The 19,999-nt window shown below is 54.3% G+C and overlaps 9 protein-coding genes across 9 annotated transcripts; 2 read left to right on the plus strand and 7 right to left on the minus strand.

Annotated features, from left to right (window-relative positions):
- Positions 1-212: 212 nt before the first annotated feature.
- BU25DRAFT_436679 (uncharacterized protein) lies at positions 213-2,172 on the minus strand. Its single transcript, XM_033708963.1, has 3 exons — positions 1,403-2,172; positions 1,249-1,354; positions 213-1,196 (listed from the first exon to the last, which is right to left on the minus strand). The coding sequence occupies exons 1-3, from the start codon at positions 1,996-1,998 to the stop codon at positions 552-554; spliced, it is 1,347 nt and encodes a 448-aa protein (XP_033567260.1). The 5' UTR covers positions 1,999-2,172; the 3' UTR covers positions 213-551.
- Positions 2,173-3,066: 894 nt separating this feature from the next.
- On the plus strand, positions 3,067-5,243 carry BU25DRAFT_406327 (uncharacterized protein). Its single transcript, XM_033705249.1, has one exon. It carries the CDS (start codon positions 3,106-3,108, stop codon positions 4,834-4,836), a length of 1,731 nt encoding a protein of 576 aa, XP_033567261.1. The 5' UTR covers positions 3,067-3,105; the 3' UTR covers positions 4,837-5,243.
- A 175-nt stretch (positions 5,244-5,418) lies between these two features.
- On the minus strand, positions 5,419-6,346 carry BU25DRAFT_88550 (uncharacterized protein). Its single transcript, XM_033712211.1, has 2 exons — positions 5,610-6,346; positions 5,419-5,553 (listed from the first exon to the last, which is right to left on the minus strand). Exons 1-2 carry the CDS (start codon positions 6,103-6,105, stop codon positions 5,465-5,467), a joined length of 585 nt encoding a protein of 194 aa, XP_033567262.1. The 5' UTR covers positions 6,106-6,346; the 3' UTR covers positions 5,419-5,464.
- BU25DRAFT_358089 (lytic polysaccharide monooxygenase) lies at positions 6,140-7,716 on the minus strand. The gene is made up of 3 exons (XM_033703594.1): positions 7,306-7,716; positions 6,987-7,251; positions 6,140-6,935 (listed from the first exon to the last, which is right to left on the minus strand). The coding sequence occupies exons 1-3, from the start codon at positions 7,407-7,409 to the stop codon at positions 6,588-6,590; spliced, it is 717 nt and encodes a 238-aa protein (XP_033567263.1). The 5' UTR covers positions 7,410-7,716; the 3' UTR covers positions 6,140-6,587.
- Positions 7,717-8,879: 1,163 nt separating this feature from the next.
- Positions 8,880-9,785, minus strand: BU25DRAFT_88503 (uncharacterized protein). The gene has a single exon (XM_033712210.1). The coding sequence runs from the start codon at positions 9,662-9,664 to the stop codon at positions 9,098-9,100; it is 567 nt and encodes a 188-aa protein (XP_033567264.1). The 5' UTR covers positions 9,665-9,785; the 3' UTR covers positions 8,880-9,097.
- Positions 9,786-9,905: 120 nt separating this feature from the next.
- Positions 9,906-10,721, minus strand: BU25DRAFT_329375 (uncharacterized protein; the record flags this gene model as incomplete). Its single annotated transcript, XM_033702312.1, has 1 exon — positions 9,906-10,721. The coding sequence occupies one exon, from the start codon at positions 10,719-10,721 to the stop codon at positions 9,906-9,908; it is 816 nt and encodes a 271-aa protein (XP_033567265.1).
- Positions 10,722-13,392: 2,671 nt separating this feature from the next.
- BU25DRAFT_88347 (uncharacterized protein) lies at positions 13,393-14,250 on the minus strand. Its single transcript, XM_033712209.1, has one exon. The coding sequence runs from the start codon at positions 14,045-14,047 to the stop codon at positions 13,553-13,555; it is 495 nt and encodes a 164-aa protein (XP_033567266.1). The 5' UTR covers positions 14,048-14,250; the 3' UTR covers positions 13,393-13,552.
- Positions 14,251-14,355: 105 nt separating this feature from the next.
- Positions 14,356-15,808, plus strand: BU25DRAFT_406333 (Clavaminate synthase-like protein). The gene is made up of 3 exons (XM_033705250.1): positions 14,356-14,699; positions 14,748-14,876; positions 14,929-15,808. The coding sequence occupies exons 1-3, from the start codon at positions 14,529-14,531 to the stop codon at positions 15,661-15,663; spliced, it is 1,035 nt and encodes a 344-aa protein (XP_033567267.1). The 5' UTR covers positions 14,356-14,528; the 3' UTR covers positions 15,664-15,808.
- BU25DRAFT_487420 (uncharacterized protein) lies at positions 15,692-18,707 on the minus strand (the record flags this gene model as incomplete). Its single annotated transcript, XM_033711279.1, has 7 exons — positions 15,692-17,009; positions 17,070-17,150; positions 17,206-17,482; positions 17,512-18,182; positions 18,236-18,515; positions 18,567-18,631; positions 18,683-18,707. The coding sequence occupies 7 exons, from the start codon at positions 18,705-18,707 to the stop codon at positions 15,853-15,855; spliced, it is 2,556 nt and encodes an 851-aa protein (XP_033567268.1). The 3' UTR covers positions 15,692-15,852.
- Between the last annotated feature and the right edge of the window lie 1,292 nt (positions 18,708-19,999).

Below are 19,999 nucleotides of genomic sequence, written 5' to 3' on the forward strand. Positions count from 1 at the left end.
ATGGAGTGGGGTGCTGGGGTGAGTGTGGGTGCTGGGTGGATGGATAGGATAGAGCGGTGTACGAGTGTTGGCCGAGAGTGCTATGTCGGGAGTGCTGGGGATGTGAGGATGTCTGGCGATTTTGCGACGGGTTTGCAGTGTTTTGATGACAAAGTATACCCAACATGCTGCAGGTTTTTTGGTATCAGAATGAAGGCAATAGATAGAAATGTCGGGTTTCATTGAAATTGTTGTCGTCGTCAAACATACCTGACTCTACCCATGCCCGCTCTTCGCTCGCACGACTTGGCCGCGCCCATAATAAGAATAGTAAACAACATGTTGATCCACCAACGCCCGGACCCCAAGTGAACGCTGGGTCCTCCAAATACATACAGACGGAATACATTACTTCCGTCGCTACGCCTCTTCACGATAAATATGCAGATGCTCACTCCCCCGCGCTGTTAATATATTGATGGCCGCCTACAAAGGTGGCAGTCGAATGGGCGTGCATTCAAGCGCTGGCCATGTACACAAGTCGCATTTGGGCTCGATAGCGGACTCAACCCCTAGTCGAATCGTACGGGAGGTATGGAAGGCGCGTCTGTTTCCCCAGAACCGGGCGATTCGTCCCTCAGTCGACTTCCCCCGGCTCGTCCAGCACTACCATCCAGAACGAACGGACCGGCGTCGTTGCGTGGGGTCATCGGTCCATCGTGTGCGCGGTCGGGTGCTAGTCCGTCGTGAGCGGCCAGATGCAGCGGTGACAGGCCATCAAATCCATCTGCGCCGCGATCAATAGATACAGGCTGGGTGACGGATGCTGTCATAGGTTCTATGGGGCGAAATGGCGTTTGCGGATTCGTAATCGATTCGTTGATGCTGAAGTTTGTGATCGCTTGTTGTAAATCAGAGAGATCGGTGTGGCCAGCTTCTGCTGTCGCTGACCCGTTCAAAGGGACTGCTGAAGCCCGGGGTGTGACGTGACGGTCTTCAGGTGGATGTTCCGGGTTTGGAGCTGCGTCGCCATTCGCTTGCGCCTCCTCTTCCCAGTCTTCGAACTCGCCGGGATCCTCAACATCGGCCTCCAGATCAGCTACCGCTCTACAATTAGGGCAGAGGAAGTTGGGCCATGTGGGTCCATTCAGGATGGGCCTTATGCACTTGTAGTGCCAGACGTGCGAACAAGGTGCGACAAACAGAGATTGGCAAGGCTGTAAACATGAATAAGTAAGCAGCAACGCTGAGCAGCACACGAACACCTACCGCTATGGACATCAAACAGATGGCGCACTCAGACGTATGTGTGGATGCGCTGTCACCCTCTTTCTTAGCCTTGGTGAGGTTGCGCAGTCGCTGGTGTGTTTGTTTGCTTCGAAGAAATTAGCACTGCATAGGAAACGAGGCAAACCATGCTCACTTGAACGTGTTGAGCCCCTGCTGCCAACCGCGATTGCACTCAACACGGATCTTGACACATCTGAAGATCATCTCTTCACCACCGCGGAAGTCGATTCCAAGCTGGATGATGTCACCATCCTTTATCCTGAAAGGCTTGGACTCGACGTTCGGCTGGCTCAGCCTGATGTGGTTGAGAAAGGTTCCTGAGGAGCTCTTGACATCCTTGATGTACCAGTTGCCATCCTTACACCACAGCTCGCAGTGTTTCCGGCTTACCACTTTGCTCTTGAATCCAATCGCGGCGGCTGAGGGCGTGTTTGCTGGAATCTCGGGGACGTTGTCGCGCTCTGAGTAGCGCCCTACTCGCACCACAGCCGACTCGTCTGGCAGCGTGCGGGTAATGGTAGGGAACTGGAGCGACGGGCGACCGGCTCGGGGGTCCTGGTGAGGGATGAAGCGAATGGAGGGCAGGTGCTTCTGCGGCGTCGAGCCCTCTGCAGCGTTGTCGCTGGCGCTGTCGTGGTCGGACGGACGGGGTATCGACGCCGGCGTAGGTCCGGCGCTGTTGCGCACGGTAAGCTGGGGCGCCGCTGTCTCTGCACGCGTCCTAGTCATGTTGAGGGCTGGCGACGCGGGCGGGGAGTCGGTGGAGGGCGAATTCTGCCGGGGCCCAGCGGGGCTGAGGGGCGCTGTCTGTCGTCTGGACGGAGGAGAGGGACGAGCAGCGGCGCTCTGAGACGCCGCGGTCGCAGCGAAGGGCGAGACAGGCGGGGTGTGGGTTGCGGCGCGTGGGCGAGTTCTGGGAGTGCGGGCGTCCTCACGTGGGCCTTCCGCGGCGTCGGCAGAGTGCAGGTGCAGGCCGTGGGTGTAGTTGCGCAGGAACGAGATGCCTCGCTGCAGGCCCGTCGAGCGCGGCGAGGGTGAGACGGGCGATATGGCTGTCGCAGAAACGGTGGGGGCGGCTGGTGCTGGCGCAGTGAACATGGCAACGCCGCAGAGGTCGGGTTCAGAAACAGGAGGCCTCGTGGAGCGGCTGGGTTCCAAGTGAATGCCTGACGGTGCAAGTGACAGCGTTTGATGGACAGCACCCTCACGCCGTTTACAGGTGCACGAGTGTGAAAGACCGGCGCATCGACTGGGCACGAGGGCGAGGGCGAGGTCTGGTGTGGCCAAGCAAACAGATGAGGAGTCGGCGGCGCATGCAGTTCGAGCACTTCGACTCAGGTCCAGAACGTGAGGCAGTTGCAGCGCAGGACGTCAACAGAGGAATCTGAGCACGGCGAGCGCACTAGCAGACAATTTTGTGTGTTCAAAAGACAGGAAGATGCTGGGCGCTGCCGTGCGCATAGCCAATCTCGTTTTTCTATCCTCGTCTTCTCATCTGAACCCAGCTGGGATGAGGTGACGTCTACTGCGGAGACCTGAGCCAGACTGCAGGCATGATCATGGCAATGCCCCAGCTGCTGTATCGCGCAGTATGGCGCAACACTCGCCCTCTGCTGCCCGGTCTGCGGCCGTGTAGCGCCGCCTACAGCAGTTCTCCTCGCCGCTGAGCAAGGCTGATTCAACGTGATGCACGGCTGAGGAAGCGTGCCTTTTGGTGGAGCCGCCTTTCCGACCGCCTGGATCCATGCATCTGATAATCGCGCACGTGACACTGCATCGCCTCGAATTTTTGGGACGCGCATCGTTCCGCGCCGGCGACTCATCACCACAGTCGACATGTTACGGCCCCGGACAGTACGACGGATTACGCGCGGGTTATCTCCGGCCTCGTCACAGCTCGCGCGTTCAGCAACCTGCGCCCGTAGACGAGGGCTGGCAACAGCAGTCGCAGAGGAGAAGGACCCCGTCGAGCTGGACCAGATCACCACCCTCCCCAATGGCATCCGCGTTGCGACCGAGGCCCTGCCAGGCCACTTCTCCGGTATCGGCGTCTATGTCGACGCTGGATCAAGATACGAGAACGATGCGCTGCGAGGCGTAAGCCACATCATCGACCGGCTTGCGTTCAAGTCGACGCGCAACACCAGCGGAGACCAAATGGCAGAGAAGATGGAGTCGTTGGGCGGAAACATACAGTGCGCCTCGTCGCGAGAGTCGCTCATGTACCAGTCGGCGACGTTCAACTCAGCAGTCGAGAGTACAGTTGGCGTGCTGGCCGAGACAATACGCGACCCGCTCATCACTGAGGACGAGGTGCAGCAGCAGCTCGAGACGGCCGACTACGAGATTGGCGAAATCTGGAGCAAGCCGGAGCTCATCCTGCCGGAGCTGGTGCACATGGCCGCCTACAAGGACAACACCCTGGGCAACCCCCTGCTCTGCCCCAAGGAGCGTCTACCCCACATCAACCGCGACGTAGTCGAAGCATACCGCAAAGAGTTCTACAAGCCGGACAGGATAGTGGTGGCATTCGCCGGCGTAGACCACAACCAGGCTGTCAAGCTGACAGAGCAATACTTCGGTGACATGGCCACGGGCCAGGGACCGTCCCTCATCGGCGTCGGCGACCACAGCTCGATACCCAGCCAAAACCCCGAACAACAGATCTTCACAGCCGACCACCCCACACCCATCGGCGCACCACCACAACAATCAAAGCTCCTCTCCAAGATCCCCTTCCTCAAGAACTTCTCCACATCCGCCACAGACTCCGCCTCCCTCACCACATCCTTCGACCTCAACTTCCCTCCCATCGACACAACAACACCATCCCACTACACCGGCGGCTTCCTCACTCTCCCGCCGATCCCACCACCGCTAAACCCCATGCTCCGCCGCCTGTCACACATCCACCTCGCCTTCGAAGCCCTCCCCATCTCGTCGCCAGACATCTACGCCCTCGCAACCATGCAGACTCTCCTCGGCGGCGGCGGCTCATTCAGCGCCGGCGGGCCGGGCAAGGGCATGTACTCGCGCCTCTACACGAATGTTCTGAACCAGCACTTCTGGGTCGAGTCGTGCGTGGCGTTCAACCACAGCTACACCGACAGCGGGCTCTTCGGCATCTCTGCATCCTGTGCGCCGAGCCATGTAGCGCAGATGCTCGAAGTCATGTGCCGCGAGCTGAAGAGCCTTGGTGATGAGACGGGCTATGCGGCGCTGAAGGAGGGCGAGGTGCAGCGCGCGAAGAACCAGCTAAGGTCGAGTCTGCTTATGAATCTCGAGAGCCGTATGGTGGAGCTGGAGGATCTGGGCAGACAGGTGCAGGTCCACGGCCGCAAGGTTGGGGTTAAGGAGATGTGTGCGAAGATCGAGGCTGTCACTGTTGAGGACATGCGTCGTGTTGCGCGACAAGTGTTCGGTGGTGAGGTCAAGAATGTGGGTGGTGGATCTGGAGCGCCTACTGTTGTGCTGCAGGAGGGTGAGCAGGAAGGGCTGAAGAGGAGGGATTTCACGTGGGATGATATCCAGACGAGGATTGCGCGCTGGAAGTTGGGCAGGAGATAGTGGGAGTTGCGAGAGGGGAAAGATGTATGATCATGTTGTGACGATGATTGCTTGTATTATATTGCACGAAAAGGTGCATATCTGGACGCAACGTTCGGCGAATCATCTCAATGAAACCCTGTCAGCCCTGCTCGGGAACTCCGCTGCCGTCGGGAGCTTCGTGTAAAGCAAAAACCACATTGTTGGATGTATTCCCCAGCACGGACGACCAGATCTTTTCGAATCGCGCAGGCGATCTGTATCTCCTTGAAGGGACAGCGAGGAAGCGCCTTGATGGGTGACGCCCTTCCCCCACCCAAACCTCCAGTGTTAAGTTGCTCTTTCATTGTTCTCTTCACTCTTTTTATCTCCTTGAGTGAACTTACGGAGTCTAACACAGTACCTAAAGTTGTCCAGTCAGAGCCAGGCGTCTCAACTCTTCCTACCCTTGGAGCGACTGGTTCTGGGCTGAATCTCGTCGCTGGAACCTGTGCGGCGCGTAATTTTTCATCAACTTCAGTCGGGCTGCCAGGGCTTCGGGCAGATCCTCGAACCTAGCCCAAGCCAGCTTTATCAGAGCATGTTCGCCAATATGAAAGACCACTGAGTACGAGTTGCCGTCCCACAATGGGTGCGGTGGTTGGCCATTCTAATGCTCAACCCGGACTTGCAATTGGTTGAAACCTCCGGCGTTCATGCCTTGGATGTATCCATTTTGGCAGAGCAGTGCAAAGTTCTCTGTACTGCTATCAGCTCAGTTCCAAATGCCAATGCTCCAGACAATCACATCGTACCGCAGATATACGCCAGCTCAGCACATTGACGCATCCCGACTCTTTCGAGTACGTTGTATAGTTTACCCGCATAATTCAAAATGCCGTTATTGTAAGACCTCATCATGGGCCATTTATCGGAAGCCGGCGTTGAAAGGTAACTTATGGTGCTCTCAAAAACTGACGGCTGCCTTTGTGTTGGTTGCCCAAGCTGCGTGAAGGCTCGGTCGGCAGGTGCTGGCTGCCTAAGCTGCGTAATGACCCGGTCTATAATATAGTTGCGACGGGCTTCACTCATGGGTGGGTCATTCGGGGTTTCGAAGGCAGATGTTGGGGCAGATGCTGGAAATCGTGGAGGCGGCAAGCTACCTTCGGAAGAAGGAGTACCGGTGGTTGTTGCGGAGCCAAATATTGGAAGCTGAGTTTCTGTTGGTTGGCGCGGTGGTGGGAAGTTCGAGTCTTCGGAGGCAGGTGTTGACCACTGTGCCGGTGGTAAAGTAGCTTGGGATCTGTCCATTTGGCTATTCCTGTGAATGTAAAGATGAAGTGAAGGATGAACAAGTCGACAATAATATCAGTGTGGTACTTAAGATTCAGGAGCTAGCAGAGCTAAGAGACCGCAAACTGTGGGTTTTACGAACCGTGGAAACCGCGAACGTATTGTGCGGAGTACGACGAAGAGGAAGGAGAGGGTTGGGTAGATCCGCTGGGAAGGAACCGAGAAATCCATCGGGAAAGAGAAGGCGTTCCGGAGCGCAAAAAAGAGGAAGTGACTAGGGAACAAGGTGTACTGCGACGAATACCATTTCACAGTCTGTTACAAGACTAGCTAAGCTTGCCTTCGGTACCGTTTCGCACCTTATGTTTACCAAGGCAGCCAATGAACGCGTCCCAACTCACTCAAGTTTGTGTGTCTTTCAAAAATACAGATCTTCAGAAGTGGAGTGGTTGCGACTCGGCTTCATTGTGCCCAACCCAACACAAGTTAGATAAACATATCTAGCCCGACCAGACCTTGGGCCCAGGCGGCGTGTAAGTCGTGCTCTTATCTGCATAAGTGTTGACTGTAATGCCAGGATCACTCTGGGCGGCATATCCGGGGATATTGGCGAGGTAGTCACCACTGGGCTGCGCAGTGCCTGAGCCGGTGACTTGGATTTGAGCGCACTCGGCGTAGAACTGAGGGTTCAAGGCCTGGTGCAAAGCGAGAAGCTCGTGACGGACAAGGTAGTTACCTGGTGCGAGCGACTTGGGGACGGTGGACTCCCAGTACAGTTGCTTGAGGACTTTGGCTGTGCCCCAAGATGTTCCGCTGAGAGGTGGTGCGGTCATACCCTCCTGATCAATCTACGAGTACGTCAGCCCTGTATAGAGGAGTGTGCATGGAGGATGACTGACCTTGAACCACTGCTTTCCACTACCATCGCAGTTCGCGAAGTCGCCAGCACACTTGTACAGCCAGACCATGACTGGGCCTTGCTCGTGGGTCCACTGGGCCCAGATAGCTCTGATCTTTCCACCAGCAGCGACCTTGGCTGACAGGTCTGCGGAAGTGCCACCATTGCACATGACCTTCTTGTCGGTTACGGTCAAAGTGGGGTTGTAATCAGGCCATTGGCGCTGGATGGTCTTTGGCGACGTAGCTGGAGAGAAGCCAGTGTAGCTGAAGAGATTATTAGCTACTGATGGGATGGACACTAGACGACGGGATGCTTACCCTGGATAAGTGACACCGTCGATGACATAGCTCGTCACCGCGCCATGGGCGGCAGCCTGAGCCACAAAGAGCGCAGCTGCGGCATAGACGGTCGAGAAGAGCATGGTGAGCTGATTTGAGAAGCTTGTAATCTGTTGAACTGCTGCTCTGGGTCAGTGGCTTCCTTAAGTAGCATGCTGATGCTGCCACCTCCGGTCAGTGCTGCAATCAGGGTATAGTTTCTCATGACTACTGAGCTACGAGACTTCCCGTCTTGCCGGTGCCAGATGAGGGCGATAGTGTTCGCAGATTGAGCGACGATCTAAGGGCGTGCTGATGGCAGACCGGTTAAATGCAGCACAACGTCAGCCACTATGAGCTTGTCGCAAGTAGGGAGCGCCATAGTAGCGTCAGCAAATATAATGAGACCATCATAAGATACTGTTCGATCCCGTGCACCGAAATCTGAGCTAGATTGCGATCACCTGTGTGCTGGAAGATGGGATAAAACTAACACTTGACAGGCGCTCGATCACGATCATTGAAGCGTCGCATAGGCAGATATGCTGTTCGCCTTGGAATGCTGCGAGACGCTTCTTCTCCAACAGACGTACGAAATCTGCATGAATTGCGGCAATGACTACGACTTCACGCTCAATCACAATGACAGCTGCAAGTACCATCCAGGTTGGTATTGCAATCTTCGCCAACACTTGAAGTTATTGACCAAGACTGCTGGAGAGATGAAAATTGACGAGAACTGGGAGGGTTGGAGGGGCTTAATTGAGTCGTGTGAGGTCACCCCGTGGTACGACAAGGATTGGCGTAATGAGAAGGAACAGTTGATAAGAGACCATCCCGATGGGTTTATCTATTCGTGCTGTGGCGAGCGTCAGAATGGGCCTTGCATGGCTGGTGGACACGTGAAGAAGAGGAGCTAGTACATGACTATGGGGGACTCTGATAGGGGAGAGTACTGGGTGCCGTTGTGAGATGCTTGATACACGAACACCGTGGCTAAGCCTCCTGTGCATGAAAGAGACGAGGTTCAGATACTCACAGTTGTCGATTAAGGCATGGCACACGCCTTTAATGCCAGACCAGCTTACCGAATGTCGTACGTCCACCCAGTCTAGCCCTTCACCGTCTTCGCCTTCCCATCAGTCCTATACTTCCTGTGACAGCACCCCGCACTATTGCCCATCCTACTACAGTACTGGAAACGAGAGCCTTAGGATACTTCTCGCGATTTATAGGTGTACCTTGAAGCCCTTCAACAGGGTTGTATGTTTTCCAGCCCTTTCAAGCGTCATCGTGGTATGGCTCCTCTGCCTTCGATCAGCTGGACGAACAAAAAAATTGGCAATGAAAACTTGAGAGCCTTACCGGTATGGTCAGTGCAGCTCATAGGCCCTTTCTTCTCAGAGCTGAAAGACTTGTTGCGCTTAGTACAGGTAAGAAAGCGAGAGCTGTTGGCCTCGTCTGCTTTTCGCTTTGCTGGGGCTTTCGCCTTCGTCGCTGGCGCATTCGCTTGTGGTGCGGGTGGATCTGCCATCGCTGTTGCCAGACTAGCTTGATATGCCGACTTATGACCCTGCAGTAACGATGAGACCGGCGGTGATGCTGCAGGCCCTGCCTGGTATTGTGCATTTGCATTATGGGAATCCAGTCCATAAGCACGGGCCTGAAGTGCGATTTGTGGTGCCAATGCTTGAGTCTGCGGGGGAAGTAGCCCGGTTCGCGGTGGCTGTAATTGTGCCTGTGGTGTCTGTGGTGCCTGTGGTGTGGGAATTTGCTGCGGTGCCAAACCCTATTATGGTGACGGGCGCTGCTGTGGTTGCTGTAGTTGCTGTCGTGCAGGCGCTTGACTCTGCGGTACTGGAATCTTGCGCTTTGGTCCCGGGCGTTCGCAATCTCTTACAGTTTGAAGGACGTGCTCGCCCGCCCCTATGTTGTAGGCCTGAATTACTCCTGTAACAACATTTGCAGGCATGTTTTCCACTGCAGGGTCGTAATCGATGTCGAGGAATGCCGCTGCTTTCCGATTATGGTAAAAGCCAACCGGAGTCGTCAACTCCTTCCATGCCATTGACGCGGCAGCAGGGAGTTGTGCGCGTATCTTGGCGAATAGAAGGTGAAGATGCTTATGGCTTATACTCTTGTTGAGTAGGTGCACAAGCGGATCTGGAAGCGGCCGTAACGGAGCCTCTTTGTCATTGAGCTTGAGTGTGTCCGGAAGTTTCTTCCAAGCTATTTGAACATTAGGTCTCTTGTGTCTCTGTAAGCCATGTGGGAGATAGCATGAGGGATCTTGGGTCGCGTTGCGGAGATGACAAGGTCGCTTGTCGCGTACCAAAACGAGACAGGCTAGGCTTGCCATGTAGTGCGTTTTCTATACAAGACTCAGGATCTTGATTTTTTTTAGTAGGAGTGCTTCAGATGCCTTGAAAAGATGTGTGATGGTATGTTCGGTAGCGAGGTTTGCGTACGAGAGCATCGCTAGCAGAGGCGTACAAGGCTGTGGACTTGAATTGCTTGCGCCAATGCCCTTCTGCTCATACAAGACCTAGAACATTTGGACTGACATGGTATGAAAACAGTTCTCATTCGAAGGCGACAGCTCAGTCAAGAGCCTTCATCAACTCGAACGCGTTTTCGAACTCAGTATAGTCCCACTCCTCCTCATCCGGTGCAAATCGCGAGCCGGCATACTCTTCCCTTGAGATGATGCCTGGAGGAGGCACAAGCTCCAAATGCAGGCAGTCGCGCAGTCGTTCGTCCGTGAGTGGAGACCTCTCCAGCATCCATTCCGCCGCAAGTTCGATACGCCGCTCAGCAGTCTTGCCGCCCACAGCGAAGAACGCAGGTCGCCACGCTGATGATTCGACCCCTGGTATCATTGGGACGGTGAGACTTTCGACGTTCGGAAACTGCGCAAGCATCTTTCCTCCGCTGTCCAAGATGCTTGGCCAGAAGCGGTGTTTCCATCCATGACTAACTGCATCGAGATCCCTGGGGCCGAAGATACGATGAGTTGCCTCAGTCGTGAACGTTACGTGGCGCACGAGCTGGCAGTAAGCGAGTGCTAGGTTCGTCTTGTTGAGAAACCATATGCGGAAGGTGTTGTCACCGTAGAGAACAGGGGCAGCTTCAGCGTGCAGCTGTCGGCAAGTCTGCAATAATCCTGTAGAGATCCACTTGTACACACTTTGAGGCTCTACCACACCGGCATTCTTGTGGCGGACAATTTTGGATCTGAGTTTACGCTCAGGCTGGTAAGGGTCCTTAGTGTAAACGAATATTGCGCCAGCGACGTGAAATGTGTAGCTGTAAATAAGATCGCGTAGCTCACGAGGAAGGTCCAGGAAGCTGAAACGGTGTGCGTCTTCCTTGTACGACTTGCTCCATGCTGTGGAGAGCACTGGTTCTGCATCCATCTGAGTAGTGACTTCGGCAAAGTAGGTACAAGAAAAGTGGCAGAAAGAAGGTTGTGCAGCGGAGGTGTTGAGTAATCTGGGGTCAAGATTGTCTAACTACTTTTAGCGCGCAAGGCGGGAACGAATGACAACCTTCGTCCACTTCAGTCGCTACTCGAGCATACCGGAATCTTCGACTACACTTGCTTTGAAGTAAATCTCGACATTCTGGCACCTGGGCTCATCATCTCTTTGTCATATAAAAAGATGTGAAGCAAGCAAAAATTGCGCCAGTGAAGGCCCACGAGGGGCCCTCAGACAAAACCAGTCCCGCATTGTACTATGCAGCTGATCTATGCCGGTCGCGCGACTTCTGGTGCTCGCGGACCCTGATCCGGTAAGTTTTGGAGAACCAGAAGAAGGGCGACGGGCGAGGGCTTTATACTTGCTATGGAAATGAGGCAGAACGGTGCACGTGAATGCACGTGAGTGTGAAGCCTAAAAGGCTACACGTGCAACATGTTGCCTAGTCTCATGAGTGCAGGATAGTGGAGCGAGGGGCAAAGAATGGCAGACAGGCAGACCTGGGCTGAGCCTCAGATTTGCAATAGTCATTTGTAGCAACATATGTTATCTCTTCCATCAGTCCAGGCGCACCATGTTGCTCTCAGCACCCTGAATTGTCAGTCCCTTCTGACAACCAACTTAGCCTCCAAAATCCGCACTGGCCTTCCAAAGCTCGTCAATGCAACATCAGAGGATATTTCGCCTTTGCATGCCTCGCAACCTATTCTACGCCCGGAAGAACCAGCCTGTTTGTCGCATCATGGAACTGACCGATGAAATCTGCTCGGTCGCTGGTGAAGCGCCTATAGGGATATGGAAAGGCGGGCGCCGAAGCGCCTGCATGGCGCAATGTCATCAGACAAATATCGTTCTGCCAAAATCTTGCAATCGTCGGTTCCTAACGACGAACTCTCAGCCAGTCGTTTGTATCCGTCCAGAGTGTCTTGTTCTGTTGAGATATGTTGCTCCCTGAAGCCTTGACGCCAGCATATACGGCATCCCAGAGAGCGAATGCTGTATGGAGATCGTGATCAAAGTCTATCGACTGTGGGAAGTAACGAGTGGATACGGTCTCGATGACTCGTGCTTTCGACTCAGCAGAAGTGGGGTCCGAGTCGTTTGTGAGTTCGTCAAGGTATGATTTGACACCTATACCAAGCGCACAGTTATTGGGGAGAAGGAATGGGAGTCTGTCCATATGTTAGCACACTACCGATACTACGAGAGGATTCGTCTTACTTCGTTATCAAGCTCGAGAGATCGGTCTTCCTTTCGCAGCACCCGGTCAGGAACATATTTGTGGCAGTAGCTTCGATGAGATCGCGCAGTGTTTGGCGAACAAGATTCACGATCGATCCGTACCCGAGTAAATGTTGGCTTAGGGGGCCTGTGAAGCCAATCGGTTTATGCTGTAGCGTACCGAGTCCAGCGACGCGCGAGATCAGCATGTTGGCATGTTGGTCCTTGGCTAGAATGTTGTTAGTTGCTGTCGACATAGATGAGCGCTGTTGTACTGACCATTGCCGCGCATAGGTGCCCCCTTGTACGGAAACATGGTGATGTCGCCGTTTAAATCTTCGAGACGTAGCAGTTCTACGGCGAGCACAGCACTTTCTTCAAGCTCTGCGTTGCCATCCAACGAAGCGATTGTCTGTGCCAGCACGTAGCCCCAAGTAGTCAAGTTGTGCTTGGCATCGACGTACTCACGCACAGACAGGAACCGCCATATTGAGTTGTACAGGATCTCATCTGGTGTTGAAAGAAGCTGCTCCATGTCAGTGTGAACTCGTACATACTCAAGACGCGACTTACGTTGTTGGTGTCCTTCTTTGCGACAGTTTTGGCGACGAACTCGTCACTCGTCAGGGCCAGGATGGCAGACCCGAGCGGCCCACTGCCCTCGTTACTTGATACAACATCCTTGAACGCAGCCTCTTTTACATTCCATGTTTCAGCGATAGATTGATATTCGGGCAAGTCTTTCATAGAGATCTCTTTCTTCTGTGGCTTCCCGGTTGCAGCGTCCGGGAACCAACATGTCAGCTCCAGCCCCTTTACCCTATACCAGTGATGGAGAGGTGACGACAGCAAGTTGATTGCTGTCGTCCGTAATGGTGTAAGCTTGGAGGTGACAAGCTTCTGGTACTCCGCCGACATGCCTCCATCTATTGGTGGCTGTTCGTATATCTCGCAGGATGTGCGCCACTGCAGAAGGCGCGAGGCGATGATGCCGTGGGTTTGCAGATAGTGAAGCTCGTCCGATAGTCGCTGCCCCAAGAATTGGTTTGCGTCGGACGACATCTGGCTTGCATTCAAGGGCTCGACCTTGCCCTGTGTGGTGAGGATAGGGTGGTTCCTCACTGCCAATCGTGCCTTGCAGTACCTGTCGACATAGTTTCCAAATCGCGGGTCGTCCTTGTTGTTGATCACAACCGAGTATCCAGTTCTGCCATTACTCATGATCATCTTGATTGCGCCATGTGGCTTGAGAAGCTCAGTTCTGTTGGGCGAGCTCAAGTTGGGCAAGGTCGGTAGGAACGGGGTCCCGGCGAGTAATAGCGCATCAACGAAGACTTCCTCGGTGACTCTCCCGCTGCCGGCGAACCTCTCCAGATCGGCGATGCACTTCGCTCGCTTCGTCCAACTGAAGGTCTTGTCTTCGAGGTTCCACGACGTTACGACCTTATCGCACTCGAACAAGAGGACTTCGGATGCGCCTGATATTGCGTGTACGAGGGTTTCCTTCTCGAGGTATGCCAGCTGCGTAGTGTCAGTAGCCTGTTCTGTCAAACCTCGAGTGATTGTACCTGAGCCCAGGCGCTGTAAGGCGCGATCTGGAAGTGAACTTTGCGCTCGATCAAAATCGACTGCAGGAAACGGAACAGGTCCTCGGGCGTAACGTATGTTGACTCTCCGAACTTGGCGACAGACGCCTCAGCCTTGTTGCTATCGTACAAGCTCCAGGCCATTGTGTTCACTCCAGCCTCACGCTGCTTCTGCTGGAACGGGTCGTCCGGTTTTGTGATGTCCAAACCACTGAATACGAACCATGGTTCGATTTGTAGGCTCTCGAATGTCGTCAGGTCTTCTTCGATGTACTGCTTCATGCCAAGTGGCAGACCGCCGAGGGCAGGTACGAGTGGTTCTCTTGCGCGGGGATGGCTCAGGATGCGGTGCTGTAGGTAGTGAGCAGCCTCGATAGCCACGCGGCAGCCACTGAGCTCCTGCAGCTCGCTGAGCTCGCCGATGTTGGCGTTCCATGCTTCGAAGTCGCGAATCATCGTGGTCGGCGCGTGCGTTGTTTATCTGGGGTCGGGACTACAATTGGCGGCAGCGACGAACGTTGTCTCGTGTGACTGGAGACCGTGAAGTTCGGTCGGGTTGTATAGGAGTCCGGACGCAGAGGCACTCAGAGTTGATTCGCACGGTGACAATTGCGGGGTGTTGATGGTCAAGGTGATTTTGGAGGTCCCAGCACGAGAGCTCCCGCCCGCTTGCCATGAACCCTGTCGAGACACTTGTCTGCTTTCGTCCCTAGTCCGTCTTTAGTCTCAGGGACATCCGTGACTGAAGGCGCGATAAGACAAATGTGAACTTCAAAATCACGAAGTCTGACTGCATTGAAGCTTAGGACCGCTCTTGAGATAAAGCGGAAAGGCCAGGGCGAGCGAACTGATTGCTTCCGTCGGCAGCAACGTTACAGTTGCTTGAGCCCCTCCAAGGCAAACAGCTTGCATTAGGACTCTTCCTCCAACATCCAACATGGCCCACTCAGAGGTCGAAAACACTGCGATACCAGTTATCGACATCTCTAAACCCAGTGATGAAGTAGCTCGGCAAGTTCTGGAAGCTGCTTCCACACATGGTTTTCTCTTCATCCAGAACGATGGTGTGACCATCCCACCAAAAGACATAAATGACATGTTCAAGCTTGTCAGTTCGAGAACTCGATGAATCCAAATCTATACTAACGAGAGATAGTCCGAAAAGTTCTTCAGTTCATCAGACGAGCAAAAAGCTGCATACGCAATCCACTCAGACAAAGCTGGCGGCACCAACCGCGGCTGGGTCAAGATGGCCGGCGAATCTCTTGACCCAGAAGGACAGAAGGTAACTCCAAATCCACAGGCCACAAGCAAACAACAAACTAACCTCATCACAGCAAGGCGACCCTAAAGAAGCTTTCAATATCGGTCCTCCACAGCCGCACCTCCAACCCCTCCCCTCTCCTCTCTCAACCTCCTCATCTCTAATCCTGCGCTTCCAAAACTCATGCCACGCGCTCTGCACCTCGATCCTCTCGCTTCTCGGCACCGCACTCGAGACCCCAGATCCGTCTTACTTCGCCTCGCGGCACGACCAAACCCTCGGCCCCTCAGGCACGATCTTCAGGATGCTGTACTACCCTTCCGCCTCCACTGCTACCAAGGAGGACGACAGGAGCATCCGCGCAGGCGCACACTCCGACTACGGCTCCCTCACCCTCCTCTTCCGGGTCCCCGGCCAACCTGGTCTGGAACTCTTCTCCCCCAAAAACCAAACCTGGGTCCCTGTGCCCGTCAACCCCTCTCCCTCAACGCTCTCACACCCGCCTATTCTCGTGAACATAGGCGATTTGCTGAGCTTCTGGACCGGCGGGATGCTGAAGAGTACTGTGCACCGTGTGACATTTAGTGGGGGCGGGGAGAGGTATAGTATGGCTTATTTCTGCCATCCGCTTGATGATGCAAAGTTGGAGAGAGTGGAGAGTAGGGTGTTGGCGCAGGCGGATGGGAAGATGGGGAGGGAGGAGTTGAGGAGTCAACGGAAGAGATTGGGATTGAAGGAAGACGATGAAGAGGTGCTGACGGCGAAGGAGCATTTGGATCGGAGGTTGAGGGTCACTTATGGGCTTTGATGGAAATAATTGGAAGAGAATTGGGTTGAGAAGAGACGATTTGATTGTTTTTGGGAATCATGTGGTATACCCCAACGCCGTTTGTATGCGGGGAAATGTAGAGTACTCCGCGCTATGCTCATTATGCTTGAAATCCAAGTCGTGCATACATACACCTCGTACACCTACTCATGCATTGCCACGCCATCCTCAGAAGCCAGGTCTTCTTTTCCTCCCCGCTCTACTGGTCATTCCACTTTCACTCGGACCATCCATCGCACCACCGATGGCTTTCACGGGCACGCTCTTTTCCTTCAAAGTGCCACCCAGCTTCTTGATCATCGCTTCTCTTGCCTTGGCCGCGCCAGGACTGTCCCAGCCTAGCTCTTGACTTGGTTGGTATTCATTCATTACAATCGTCTCATCGTCTTCGTCTCCACCATCCAGACCCAGGTTGCCTGAGCTGGCGCCTCCTGTAGAGCCTATCGAGCGTGTAGATGTTGCACGGCCTAATTGGCGACGTCGACGACGCTTCTCGTCAGCTTGGTCTTCGGGAGTAGGCACATCTTTGCGGCTTGCCCGTAGTTTGGTCAAGAGATCAGAGTAGTCTTTCTCTTCTTCAGGTTCCTTTGCTGGAGGTTGTGGCTCTGGTACTGGCACTGATACTAATGGCTCAGAAGGCGCCGGTATTACAGAGTCAGGGGTTGGTTCTCGAACCGGTTCCGAGATACGTGGTGCAGGCAAAGCTCGGATTAAGGACTCAGCGGATGAGCTTCTCTGCCTAGTCTGTAATTTGCCATTGGTGGCTGAACCTGTCGAACATGTCGACAGACGTCGTGGTGAGTTCGCCTCGATGTCTTGTAATGACATAGATGCATTGCCATCAACACCTCCGAAAGCATCATCATTGTCAAAGGCTCGAGAGTCACGAGTGCTATCTGCTGGTAGGGTAAGCGGGTCAGTCGTAGAGACAGATGTTGCATCCGCTGAAGCAAGATCAAGAGCTCGAGGTTTCAGTGGTCCTCGAGCGCGAGAGTGTTGTGGCTTTGTCACCATTTTTGGTGCGTCCGCTCTCTTTTGTTTCACTTGAGGCTTAAAGGCTTCCTCTTTCGAGGGGGCAACTGCAGGCTTCTCAGAGAGCTGAGGCTCCGGTCTTGTCTTCTGAGGCTGACGCGGTGCGAGCGTGTTGAGCAGATGATTACTGAACGGCTGCAATGCGCCAGTGCGGAGACACTCCCAAAGCCATTCTGCGTGCACAGCTGGAATGCGTCTATCTGTGGCGAACTTGAGTTTTTGTGGGGATGGTTTTTGGCTATTACAGACGATGACCGAGGTTTTGGCGTGCAATTGTTCGTCATAGTTCGCACCTGTCAAATTTGTCAATTCAGCATCAACCAACAATCAAGCAAAGGAACTTATTCCCGTACCCATAAGCGTGACAGCTTTCGTCACATGCAGGAGCTCAATTCCAGAAAATCCCGTGGAGTTCACAGTTAACGCAGAGAACCCTTGCAGACGTCAGCATTACCGAACTTGAGATTTGCACAGGGACTAAGAGCTTACCGTTGATGCTAAGCTTATCGAAAGGTCGACTCAAGACGTCGTCTGTGGGGTCGACTAGACGCTTTCCATACAAACAACGCTCAACCCACCAGTTAGTAACAAGGTTCGTTATGGATCCGGCGCGTTCCGGAAGCGATCCAGACGTAACATCGGCCTCAACATCATGCGGTATCACGAGATATCCACGTCTGAGTTCTTCTGGAGAGATTTTATCCAAGTCATTGCTGCTTAGAACACGGGCGCCGTTCTTCTCTAGATGGTCTTGTAGGATATAGGTCTGTGGAGACATTAGCTTGGCGAAGCAACTTCAATATTGTAACGTGCCTTGTCTTGGTCGAAGCCATGTGTGGCGACGATGCGGCCTTGGAAGATGCCTTCGCCTTGATCTAATTCTGGTAAACGTAGTGGAGCTGCTGCAGCGGGTGTGGGTGCGGTAGTCTCCTCGGGCTCGATTGGATGAGCAACTTCGTCGTTTCGATGTGTTGCAGGTAAATCTTCCTGTGGTGTGGTCTGCTTGGACAGATTGTCCTCTTTCCACTCATCGTCCTCATCCTTGCCCTGATCGAAACTCGGTGTGGTAATCTCAGCCCACAGAGCGTCGCCTTGTATCCCTAGCTTGGTGCTTGCAGCACGACGCAGCTTCCTTCGATTGGGATTCAATGGCTGAGGTTGTTCAGCATCCCGCGTCCGCTTGCCGAGTGCTAGCGAAGGGTTCTCAATGCGAATCCATGCATCCTTCCCGCGCTCTTCCGTCGGCAGTGTGGGGTTGTAAAGGGTCTCTTCCAAGACCATGCCCCGTTCAAGGCTGTGCTCAAACCACTCCAGTGAGACAATCTTCATCCGCCAGTTGAGCGCATGTTCGTACTTCTTGCCGGTTGGCGCGGCTGCGATGAGGTGGGTAACGTTCTTGGTGAGATCGCCATGATACTCAGCCCCGTTCTGATCGACCGTCTCTTGGATGTGCTTCCGCTGTTCTGCTGTGCCTTGTCAGCCTATAGTCACATGGCTTCCATTCGCAGGGATGCCGTACGATTGTCGAAGCCAGTGAGGCAGATTTTGAGTCCATAGAAGGTAGGCAGACGGTACTGCTTCTCTAAGCCTGCCACGTCCATGTCATCCTCGCCCTCCATCCAGACATCACGCAGCGCCTCCAGCCACGATGGTGACAAGACCTTGACGTCTTCTCGAAGCTTGGCAACATAGCGGTATTTGGCACTGTCCGTGTTGCCGGCGACAAGGTGCGTTACGTCTGATGTGAGGTCGAGCTTGATGGTCGCACCCATCTGCGCGCCGATGGCCGAGAGCTGCGCCTGTCAGGACATATCAGTTTCCTCTGCATGGTAAATGTAAGGTCCACCTACACGCTGCTCATGCGGCAAGGCGGTGCAGCACAGGATGGCGCCCGCAAGGGGCAACTGGCCAGTCCCTACATGGTGTTGTAAGTGCATGCTCATGTATACTATGTTGACAGACTCACCATAATGCCCATCTGTCGCGTCCATGTCAGTGTTGCCACATGGGGCAGTCGCGGTGTCGTGTGCTGCCAAACCACCGAGACGGAAGTCGCGTCTGGCGTCGAGCTAAGCCCTGTGGACGCGTCGAATCTGCGGGGTATCACGTGCACCTCTTTTTCACAGCCCTGCCCAGCTTTTCCTGTCTGCCAGATGCGCGCAGATCTTGCTGCGCTTCCGCCTGCGATCCGAAGCAGCGCCACGAAAAGTCTTCCCTACCGATCATCCACCGCGGCGTGTGCCCCCCCTTGATGACGACGCATCACCGAGCTGACCGACAACGTGCGCCGATCTCACTGATTTCTCCAGCGTCTCCAGATCCAGAACCCCAATCGTTGATCTTTCCATGTTTGGGTCGCTTTTGTTTTGCTGTGCATCCCAAACTGGGCTGTAACCTGCAAGATGCTGACACCCGGCCAATCCTGCCAATCCTGCCAACCAAAATTGATGAAACATAGACTCGCCTCACCGGGCAGCATGCACGTTGCAAGGCACGAGATGCCCAAGAATCAAGAAACCTCGCCCTCCTGCATGTGCGAGTGTGCCAACAACACATTGACTCTGCATTCGACTTGGCTGCTTCTGGACCTCTCTCATCATTACTCTACGTGAATGATCGCCTAGTCAAACCTAGTTGTGGGTTTGTCTTTCTCAGCAGTAGCTCAGCGCGCACGCATACTTCCGATGCTCGGCATAGCGTCGTCTACAGCTGAAGGAACTGAGTCTGTTTGCGCGCTTAGAGGGGGTCATACGAGGCTTGAAGCCGCGAATATTGCCCTGCCGAGCAAGCCGTGATAGGATCGCTAGGATTTGTAGCAAGGCCTGGCCACTAGAGCCCTGCAGCGCGTCAATCTTGATCGAGTCTTGGTGCTCCAGCTGATGTCATGGCCGTCCGAGCCCTCCGCAGTGATCAGTGCACCATCCTTCATCTGTGCTTGCATTTGAGAGATTGACATGTCCGTGGTGCGGATTAACGCCGAAAATGCTCCCTTGAAGCTTGCCTGCCACTGCGTCAAGAGCGCACAATCTTTACGAATATCTATTCGCCGACTCGCTGCGAGATTATTCACCGCAGATTTTCGCTCAGTCACTTCCGTCGAACCTCCGCTGCTGCGACCCCGCCGACTGTGCTCGAGTAGGTCCGCGTCATCTGCCAGAGTGACCACACTACTACCAGACCATTATTCCCTGGCGCAATACAGACGGCACGCCCAGCATCCGCGCCCTGAATTTGTAAAGGCACTACCAGACCACTCTCCATCCTGAACGTCAACGCAGCCCAA

Source organism: Macroventuria anomochaeta, assembly GCF_010093625.1.
Source record: "Macroventuria anomochaeta strain CBS 525.71 unplaced genomic scaffold BU25scaffold_2, whole genome shotgun sequence".
Lineage (NCBI taxonomy): Eukaryota > Fungi > Ascomycota > Dothideomycetes > Pleosporales > Didymellaceae > Macroventuria > Macroventuria anomochaeta.

Bases quoted from the DNA above. Each gene is read 5' to 3' on its own strand.
- BU25DRAFT_436679 (XM_033708963.1), bottom strand. From the start codon at position 1,998: ATGACTAGGACGCGTGCAGAGACAGCGGCGCCCCAGCTTACCGTGCGC. The intron at 1,355-1,402 runs GTGAGCATGGTT...ATTTCTTCGAAG, and splicing joins CAGGGGCTCAACACGTTCAA to CAAACAAACACACCAGCGAC. The intron at 1,197-1,248 runs GTAGGTGTTCGT...TCATGTTTACAG, and splicing joins TCTGTTTGATGTCCATAGCG to CCTTGCCAATCTCTGTTTGT.
- BU25DRAFT_406327 (XM_033705249.1), top strand. From the start codon at position 3,106: ATGTTACGGCCCCGGACAGTACGACGGATTACGCGCGGGTTATCTCCG.
- BU25DRAFT_88550 (XM_033712211.1), bottom strand. From the start codon at position 6,105: ATGGACAGATCCCAAGCTACTTTACCACCGGCACAGTGGTCAACACCT. The intron at 5,554-5,609 runs GTACGATGTGAT...ATAGCAGTACAG, and splicing joins TGAGCTGGCGTATATCTGCG to AGAACTTTGCACTGCTCTGC.
- BU25DRAFT_358089 (XM_033703594.1), bottom strand. From the start codon at position 7,409: ATGCTCTTCTCGACCGTCTATGCCGCAGCTGCGCTCTTTGTGGCTCAG. The intron at 7,252-7,305 runs GTAAGCATCCCG...TAATCTCTTCAG, and splicing joins GACGGTGTCACTTATCCAGG to CTACACTGGCTTCTCTCCAG. The intron at 6,936-6,986 runs GTCAGTCATCCT...ACGTACTCGTAG, and splicing joins GTGGAAAGCAGTGGTTCAAG to ATTGATCAGGAGGGTATGAC.
- BU25DRAFT_88503 (XM_033712210.1), bottom strand. From the start codon at position 9,664: ATGGCAAGCCTAGCCTGTCTCGTTTTGGTACGCGACAAGCGACCTTGT.
- BU25DRAFT_88347 (XM_033712209.1), bottom strand. From the start codon at position 14,047: ATGATTCGCGACTTCGAAGCATGGAACGCCAACATCGGCGAGCTCAGC.
- BU25DRAFT_406333 (XM_033705250.1), top strand. From the start codon at position 14,529: ATGGCCCACTCAGAGGTCGAAAACACTGCGATACCAGTTATCGACATC. The intron at 14,700-14,747 runs GTCAGTTCGAGA...AACGAGAGATAG, and splicing joins TAAATGACATGTTCAAGCTT to TCCGAAAAGTTCTTCAGTTC. The intron at 14,877-14,928 runs GTAACTCCAAAT...ACCTCATCACAG, and splicing joins TTGACCCAGAAGGACAGAAG to CAAGGCGACCCTAAAGAAGC.